The 9,881-nt window shown below is 34.0% G+C and overlaps 1 protein-coding gene across 1 annotated transcript in view; it reads right to left on the bottom strand.

Moving 5' to 3' along the window:
• LOC107715690 (OTU domain-containing protein 7A-like) overlaps nucleotides 1–9,881 on the bottom strand; it is an 81,671-nt gene that overhangs the window by 39,874 nt on the left and 31,916 nt on the right. The window contains exon 3 of the mRNA XM_016521867.1: nucleotides 3,874–4,004. Within this exon, the coding sequence (XP_016377353.1) occupies nucleotides 3,874–3,958 (85 nt within the window). The 5' untranslated portion in view covers nucleotides 3,959–4,004. The remainder of the gene's footprint in view (nucleotides 1–3,873; nucleotides 4,005–9,881) is intronic.

Below are 9,881 nucleotides of genomic sequence, written 5' to 3'. Positions count from 1 at the left end.
TACATACATACATACCATATAAACACAATCATATACATTTTATAGTAAGAAAAAGTTCCATTTATGCTCTAATGAAATGACCCTGTTAAGAATAATTTAATAAGAATATCACCAGGGTGATGATGACGAGGCAAAGACGGATGTGTTTCTCTTTACTCCAGCATTCTGTTAAAAACAGCAGTGCTCTGTTGGCGACAGGCTTCAGACAGATGGGTAATATCATCCTGTGATGATGTGCGACGGCTCTGAGGTGGTCTTGGCCAGGCAGGCGAGCACAACACTCGCAGCTGAACAGCCTCCTGTAGCTGATGCTGAGCGAGGCCCTATAGCTGAAGCAGCTGTGTGTTTGGGTACAAATGTACACTTATGTTCACCCATTATATAAGTGGCATTAAAAATTGAATGTCATAAAATTGTTGTCAAAGCATTGGGGAAAAAAACATCCCTGGAGTGATATTGTTCTCTTATTGTTTCTACTATCTTGCTGTTCTACCACCTTTTCTGAGAGAATATTGCTGTTTTATGAAATGTAAAATTTAGAATATTTCTTTGTATATATATAATTGAAATTTAAATAAATTAAGATTTAAAAATTATAATAAATATATATATTTATATAAATGTATTTATTTCTATTTGAAATTAAATTAATAAATGAATCAACTATCATATATAATGTTTTATTTACTAAATATGTATTTAATAAATAATATAAAATATTAACAATAATTAATTATTAATAATTGTATTATAATTATTATAATTTATAATAATTAATTAATAATAATAGTATAATTTATTTATAAATAAACATTAGTATGGTACAAATAAATTATAAATAAATAACAGTATAGTACAATTTAGTGATAACATGAGATGAAATCAAATGAATAAATAAATCTGAAAATGTTAATAATAATAATAATAATAATAATAATAATAATAATAATACAATGTGATTTATAAATGATTCTGTCTAAAATGCTGTCTAGGTAGGACTGGAACACAGCCATAATTCACACTTTTTCTCCTGCATTTTTGAAGGACATTTTTAACTCCCTTATTCTTCTTTACATCGTTTCTCAAAAGGGTGCACTTCTTTTCTTCTGCTGGCTCTATTCTCCATCCTATTCTTTTCTGTAGAGGGAACATTTCTCTCCCCTCGGCCTTGACTTTTTGTTTGTCTATATGTCTCTCACTCTCACTCTCACTCTCACTCTCTCTCTCTCTTTGGCCCGTCTCCTCGGGACAGACTGCACTTGCAGCCCTCCACTCCTCAATGAGTTTCACTCAATGGGCACAAAGTCTCCTGGTGGAGCCTGGTCGTAAAGCCATCACATGGGCCCTAAATCTGCCCCGCCGCCCCCCACCATGGCAGGCCCTCCCTGCTGCCAATCAGAGCAGAAAGTAGACCAGCACAAAAGTCTGGAACGAGTCGCAAGCGCCATCGATGAGCCAAAAGGGACAAGAGTTAAAACAGGTCTAAGCACACTGCACTCGAGCCTAGACTACATGAAAAGAGAAGCTGTACATCAACTCATTATACTGGAGAAAACAACCTAGCTTGAATTAAATCTCAAGCACAGGGCCACTGTAGATTTGACGGTGCATTTTGCGCTTGACTGAACCATAAACCCTATAGCACACATGGGACAAAAATCAAACCTAGACACACAGACGCCACACAGACAAAGGCAGAGATGCATATCCTGTACAACTGTCCCAGAAGTACTGTAAATCTATTCAAGCTTAGCTTTTAACCTTACTATATAAGGTTCAATAACAGCAACAAAACTCATTTTGAAGAGGTCAAATCATAAGAAATTCAATTCAAGTTACTCTTTTAATTTATACAGGTTTAAGGTGATTATACAATTGTAAAAATATATATTTATAAATAAACGTCCAAAAGTTTGGGGTCAGTTTTTTATTTATTTATTAAGACTTCTATTCAACAAGGATGCATTAAATTGTTCAAAATTGACTGTAATTATATTTATAATGTTGCAACATATTTCTATCTTCTATCTCTCTAAACAAATAAACACAAAAATAATAAGCTGCACTACTGCTTTTAACATAGATAAATCTGCATATTTCTATGATTTCAGCATATTTCTATGATTTCTATGATTCTGACCATGTGACACTGAAGACTGGAGTAATGATACTGAAATTCAGTTTTACCTCACAGGAATAAATTACATTGTAAAATATGTTCAAATATATTATATTTTATACAATTTAACATATTATAAAACGTACAAATATTTCATAAAATGACACAATTTTATTTTATTTTATGTTCATATTTTAATATATTAAAATACATATAATATATTTTAATTAAAAATATATTATATTATATTAATAATATTATATTCATATTTTATGCATATATTTTATAGAAATTTAATTTACTTATAAATGATTATACCATTATCAGATTTTGCTGATTTTTAAAAATTATTTATTTAATTTACTCTGTATAGTCTGATATCATTAAGTTGTACAATATTTTATTTATTTATTGTATATGTATTTATGGATGGACTGATGGATGCATTTATTTATTTATTAATTTATGTATGTATGGATGCATTTATTTATTTATTTATTCCTATATACAAAAATATCTATGTCATGGTGCCTTATACCAGATATAAGATGAACAATACTGTGGCTTCTAAAGGCAACAGTTGCACACTTTCACTTTTACAGCGCTGTTATAAATTACTTCAAATAATATAGCTGACATGCTATTTGTCATGAATCTTGTCCATGGTCTTCCATCTGCTCGCCACCAGAGGTCGCCTTCCTAGTATATTGACTCTCACACCACACAGACTTTTACACGTCACCCTGGACTACACTTCCCATGTTCCATTTCACTGATTACATTCTCACCTGCAGCCAATCACACACTATAAATATGAGGCCCTAACCACTTTTCAGGGCCGAGTATTGTTTGCGTTTATCTCTCTCCTAGCGACAGCAGCTTTACAGTTCCCTGTCCTAGTTTCTAGTTCCTAGTTCCTAGTCTAGTCTTGTTCATTGCCTGTTTCTCTCGTGTTTACACTCTAGCCTGTTCTCTAGACTCGCCTGTTCTCTGCCTGCCCTGAACTATACTTCCTGTCTTGGATTATCCCATTGTCTTGCCGTTTCTGACTATGTTTGCACCTTGCCTGGACTATTGCCTGTGTTTGTGGATTACCCGTTTGCTTTGCCCTCTGGATTACGTTCTCCGTCGTTTGACCCATGCCTGTCTTTGGATTACTCTGTTGTCTTGCCCACAATATACCTTTTTTGACCATGTTTAATAATAAAGCTTTGCATATGGATCCACACGCCTCTTGTCTTAGTCGCTCCGTAACACTATTACACATTTACTGCCGTTAATATAGCCATTAATGGACTGAAAGCAAACTCAGCATGAGCGCTGAAATTCCAAAGCACTGTTGACACATTGAGAATTACATTCTCAGCAACACAAGATATTATACATATAAATATATATTTATAAATAAATGAAAATGTTACAACTCCAGAAACATCCACAAATAGCTAAAACATAATATATCTTATTAAATATAGTACAAACACGCAACAATTGATATACTGTTAAAGACCAGAAGTATTTGGAGTGGCTGTCAAACATTAGTGGATCATGTTCATAGAGACCAAGCCGAATACTTTTGGGTCCCTTAAATGAAGTTTCATCACCATTAAATGTAACAAGAGCAATAACATTGGGTGTCTACAAGAACAAATAACCAGCAATACATTAAAAATAATACATCTAAACAAAATTATCCTCCAGTACTAGAGCATCTTTTTAAAATAAGAGAAAAAAGTGCAGATCAGGTCTCTTACCTTCCAGCAGGTCTCGTGCCAGACCCGGTTCTGCCCCTGTGGACCGAACAAAGTCTGACAGGACCGCATCCATGTCCAGAGTCATGGGTTCTTGTGGCTGTGCTGCCTACCCTGCAGCTTCACGCTCTCATCTACACAAAAATCACAGGAAATATCATAGAAATCATTGAAGAACATCAAATAAAGGACAAAACAACAACAAAAACATGGACTGAGCACAACATGCAGCATTACCAGTACATCAGGCTCTTATTTACAGTTTGATCACATTCAGATTAATCAGAGATGAATGCAGCCTGGGGAATGTGTGACATGACTGTGAGGAGTGACTGCACTGACAAAAAAAAATGGTGCAGGGTTTACTTTGAAACAGTTTTCACTCAGAAAATGGTAGTAATGGTATATACTGTATTTACAACAGTTCTTTCTGGGCCTCGAATCTGATTGGCTGAGAGGAGTGAGATATTCTAGTGATAACAGCACTCCAATTGTTTTTTATAACTGTTTGTATACACTCTTAAAAATAAAGGTGCTTCATGATGCCATAGAAGAACCTTTTTGTCTAAATGGTTTCATAAAGAACCTTTAACATCTGAAGAACCTTTCTGTTTTACAAAAGGTTTTTTTGTGGTGAAAGAAGGTTTTTCAGATTATAAAAAGGTAAGAAAGATATGGTTCTTTAAATAATCTTTAACTGAATAGTTCTTTGTGGAACCAAAAATGGTTCTTCTATGGCATCGCTGTGAAGAACCTTTTAAGCACCTTTATTTTTACGAGTGTAACTCCACTTGCAGTATTTCTCACAGCGAGTGTCATGGCGGACGCCCAAATCCACTGTAGTTTTAAAAACTTATGTCAGACTAACAGAATTCATTAGCCGAAAGTTTTAGAAGAAAAACATTCTATGAACGTTCCATGCTAACATTTTGTGATCATTATTAAACACCAGATAACTTTGAACGAACAGGTTCAAAGTTATTAGGTTTGTTCATAACTTTGATACAACATTGCCACAACGTTAGCCAAAGTTCTGAGAACATTCACTTTTATCTGGGAACTAACTATAGTAAAAATATAAATACAAAATAAAGACTAAAAGTATTTGGAGTGGTCATCAAACATTAGCGGATCAAGTAACACGTTCAATAAACATGACATTTTGAAGTAGAATGAAATGTATAGTTCAGTCATGAAACTCTAGATGGCACAGGCTGATGGGTATTAACGTAACTGATGATATTCACATCGTTAAACGGCTTGGCGCAAGCTGATTAGTTCATGTTGCATATGCAGCCAGTGAGCTTGCTGCATTACATTGGCGGGTTAGCATCCACTTGAGCATTTTGCAGCGCGCTTTTAGAGTTCCTCTGAAACCCTCCACCTTCCCCAGCTCCACCTGTATAGATCTGCTACGGGTTATTTTATATGCTATTTGTGCAGCAGCAGTATGTCTTAAATACTCACTGCACCGTATCGCGTATGCATTGGCAGTAGCAAGTTCCTATACTTGCTTGCAGCAGCAGCAATAATCTTCAACTACAGCAATAACCAACAGCAGCAGCAATTCAGCAGCAGCAGCATAGCAGATCTATTCCGCCAAGACCAAATACATTAACATTGTCATATCCATTACCATGCTTTTTTTTGTAAAGCATACTCCAATAATCTGTGTTTCATTTACTTTGAAAAAATTTTTTTTGAGGGTGTGGAGACTGATCTCACAACAGCTGACAGTGAGACACCTGGATATGATTATATTATTAGAAATATTAACAAATTCCCAAAGAGAACAGATAATGTTACACCAGTGCTTTGCTGTGGGACACAGCTGTTTTGCATAATGCGCTTTAATTAGAGAAAAGAAAGATTATACTGTACTAAGTTATTAAAGGGACAGTTCACCCAAAAATGAAAATTTAGTCATCATTTACTCTCCCTCATGTTGTTTCTTTCTTCTGCTGAACACAAAATAAGATACATTATTTTGAAAAATATTGGTAACCAAACCCCATTTTGGTTTCCTGAGTGACTTCCATAGTATTTTTTCAAATACTATGGAAGCCAATGGCTACCATCAACTTTTGGTTACCAACATTCTTCAAAATACATGTATCTTCTTTTGTGTTCAACAGAAGAAAGAAACTCATACAGGTTTGGAACAACTTTAGGGTGAGTAAATGATGACAGGATTTTCGTTTTTGGGTGAACTGTACTTTTAAGTGGTGGTGTGTCAATAACCTGTTGCATGCGTGTTTATGGGTGTGTTCTGCTGTCACAAGGCCGTGCGAGTGTGTCACAGTGCTGGACAGCGGACAGATTGGTGTGATGTTTCAACACTTTGCTGACAGTATGCGGGCTGCGTGTGGGATTTTTCAGCTGGAACACGTTGGCTGTGACATTCTGCTCAAGGCCTTTTTTGTCATTGCCTTATGAAATGCGCCGTTGTTTGATGCTGGTGAGATCAGACCGAACCCTGCTGTGCTGGCTGGAGGGGGGAACACCTACAGGTTCGCTGCAATAACAGAGGACTGTTTATCCGTGTGCATGTGCCGTGTGTCAGACGGCCGGACACACGGCCAGCAGCTTCCGCACCATTTACGGAGCGTGACACAAAAATGAGAGGAATGTGAAGCTGCCCACAGTGGAGAACAAGCTTAACTGCCCACTACTGAGTGCAACTCACAGACCTGAAACATACGTTATGATGAGTTCTGTATACGGATGGGTCATGATAGCCAAATATAAGACACAAATTTACTTGACTTGAAAAATAGTATTAATGATACATACAATTCTTTCTGGTCCTCGAATCTGATTGGCTGAGAGGAGTGTGATATTCTAGTGATAACAGCACTCCAACCGTTTCACCTTTTGTATAACTCAGTTTGAAGTATTTCTCACAGCGTGTGTCAAATCCACTATAATTTTATAAATAATCAGTAGGGGGGACCCGCGGAATGTGATTTCTAAACATGCCTCTGTAAATAATACTGTTTTTATGTCACGGAATTGTAGTTTTTTACTACCTGGTCTCATGGCATAAATGTACCTGGGTGCACTTTTTAGCGAGATGCGAAATACGTACCAATAAGTACATGTCACGGCAGTTTCCAAAATAAATGAACACTAGAGGCAGTAAAACTCCGACACCTTTTATTCCTTTTCACACAGATTTACAGAGTTTCGATTAATAAAGCGTAATTTTCGCACAATTACTTGAAGAATATCATGTTATGACTTCAAAACAATATTAATATACTGGGAGATTTGAAAACTGATGCTTTTGAACGTTAGCATCGCACATATCCAGCTTCATATCTATGGGTTTTCATAGATGGTAGGTTTGTTCGGTAGATCACGGAGTACGAAGACGTACTTGAGAGGTGAGGAGCTCCGGTTCGAATCCCGTGTAACCACGGTTCGACAAAGCAGTTCAAATCTGCATATAAGGAAGTTAAAATGGCACAGTTGCATCAACAAATGCTTTTTTATATCAGTTTTGCAATTGTTAACACTATTAGAATGTAGTTGTTTAGACTTCAAATATGCGGTTTGTTAATAAAGACAATGTCTATTTGAAAATTTGCTTTGTCGTTTTTGGAGATGTGAGCTCCAGGGCGTCAGCGGCATTCAGCGCCCATGAACCGGATGAGAGCATGTAGTCAACAATGTAATCTATTGTAGTCAACTGTAGTCAGTAATGTAATATAGATTACTCATTTTAGGTAATGAATTCGGACTAGTTTTCAATTACTTACAGATTACTTTTGATTGAACTTGTTTATAGATTTTAATGGGATTAATGTTATATAAAATCATGAAATGCATTAAACATCTCATTACTCTACTCGTATGTTTGGATACTTGCGTGAAGTATGTTTTCGGTCACTAATATAAACCGAACAGCCAATAGCGAGCTTCCAAGCAATACAAAGTAATCCACTGCACTTTGAGTAAGATTACAAACCCTGCAATTACATTCTGCTATAGCAATTAGAGAAGCCTGACTAACCCTGCAGAATTAAACATAAGATTAGATCATTCACTCTCAAAGGTTTCTTTTTGTGCTTTTTCATTGGTCACATTTGTGCTGCCAGATGTTGTCCGGTTCAAACAGATGACAGAATGACATAATCACAAACCCTGATGACCTTTACACAACCAGTGTGGTAATATATAATGTGGGAATTTACAAATATAACATACAGTATATAGTTACATTTACATTTACATTTACATTTAGTTACAAATTAGTGTTACAAATGATTGAGATATTATTATATTTTTTATTAATATTTTCAATCTTTTTATCTTTAAATATTTTAAATATTTTAATTTTATTTTTTGTTTATTTTATATTATTTCGATTTTGCTTTTGAAAGTTCACTGTATTTTCATGTGCTTTTAATTTAAGTTTAATAAATAAATAAATAAATTAATTAATTGTGCACAACAACACTACTGGTATTCATTCATTAGGAAAGTTAGCAGTGTTGTCATGTGTTTAAGGACAAATTAGTAAATTTACAACAACAACAAAAACAGTACTTTTCATACTTATACATAGTATAATCACTTTCACAGTTACTTTTGATTAGCAGATAATTACATAAATAATGGCAAATCCAAAACCTGTATACAGTATATCTGTCTTTACACAAGTTTCTGTTTTGACAGCAAAAACTTATATTATCTTCCTTATATCAAGATGAGAAAAATTTTTTCTTTTCATATGCCTTGCATTATTTATCAGGAAGCCCAGCACTTTAGCGGCAGTTTAGCTGACCTAGTTCCTAGCTAACCAGTTCAGTAAAGCACTCAAAACATTAGCTCAAAACATCCAGCGGTTCCATATTTAAAACACTGCAATGTATTTGGTTATGACTGTTTATAAAACACCTCAGCCCGATTTATATTATGGATCTAGTGATCGCCGACTGACCTGTTCTGTAATACATCAATATAATAATCTTCATCCAATAAAAGTCAAACAGAAATATGTTAAAGCAAGCCACAGCCCAAAAAAACTTTAGTGCAATCTCAGCCAGATGTACTCTAACATGCTTTTAAGATCTGGATTCAGTGTGACTTATGGCGGAGTTTATTCTAGTGAATGTAAATCAAGTGGTGGCAGCGGTGGGTATTTTTCATTTTATTTTCTTAAAAAAAAAAAAATTCTGCTACTTATCAAACCAGTTACATGGTATATGGTAACTTTAATTTTTGAGATCTCTACAGCATGAAATGTGAGTTTCCAACAGTGAGAATCAGTCAAATGAAAAATCAACAGTGTTGCGGTTAATGTTTGAAACTAATGATGGCTGTTGCCTGACAGCAGAGTGGTCTGTCAATAACAGCCAATTAAAAATCTGCACACTATTTTGTTGCACCATTTTACAATGGTGCATTTGTAAAGTATATCTAATTCATAATTATATTGCATATAATGAATTATTAACAATTATATATGAATAAAATTGTTGCATGTAAGTATTAATATAAAAAAACACAAATGTTACATTATTTTATCTCATCTGTAATTTTTATAATTGCATAGTATAAAATGTCATATGAATATAATAATAAATAGATAAATAAATAAAATAATATATATATAAAATAAATAAATAAGTTATAAACAACCTTGTATATAATCATTAGTATGAAAGAATATAAATGTTATATTATTATTATTATTATATACTGTATAATCTGTAATTTATATATTTTCTATTAATTAATCATAATAAAAACATAACTCATTCAAATACAGTAGTTTTGTGTCTTTTGCAACCTGTTAAAACAATGAGTTCCAGTTGTTTATGATCAATGAACATCGATTTTAAATACTTAATAATAAACATGATAAATGTTTGAGATTGTATATAGAGCCATTTCTAGCAGCTGAAATAGTAGAGTATATAATGTAATATAATATATTATTCAATTTATTAAAAAAATTACATCTGTTTTTTTAAGAGTTCTTTTTTTTTTTTTTTTTTTCAGGT

Source organism: Sinocyclocheilus rhinocerous, unplaced genomic scaffold, assembly GCF_001515625.1.
Source record: "Sinocyclocheilus rhinocerous isolate Xijiao unplaced genomic scaffold, SAMN03320098_v1.1 scaffold3207, whole genome shotgun sequence".
NCBI classification, from domain to species: domain Eukaryota; kingdom Metazoa; phylum Chordata; class Actinopteri; order Cypriniformes; family Cyprinidae; genus Sinocyclocheilus; species Sinocyclocheilus rhinocerous.
This window is presented reverse-complemented; position numbering and strand designations above follow the sequence as displayed.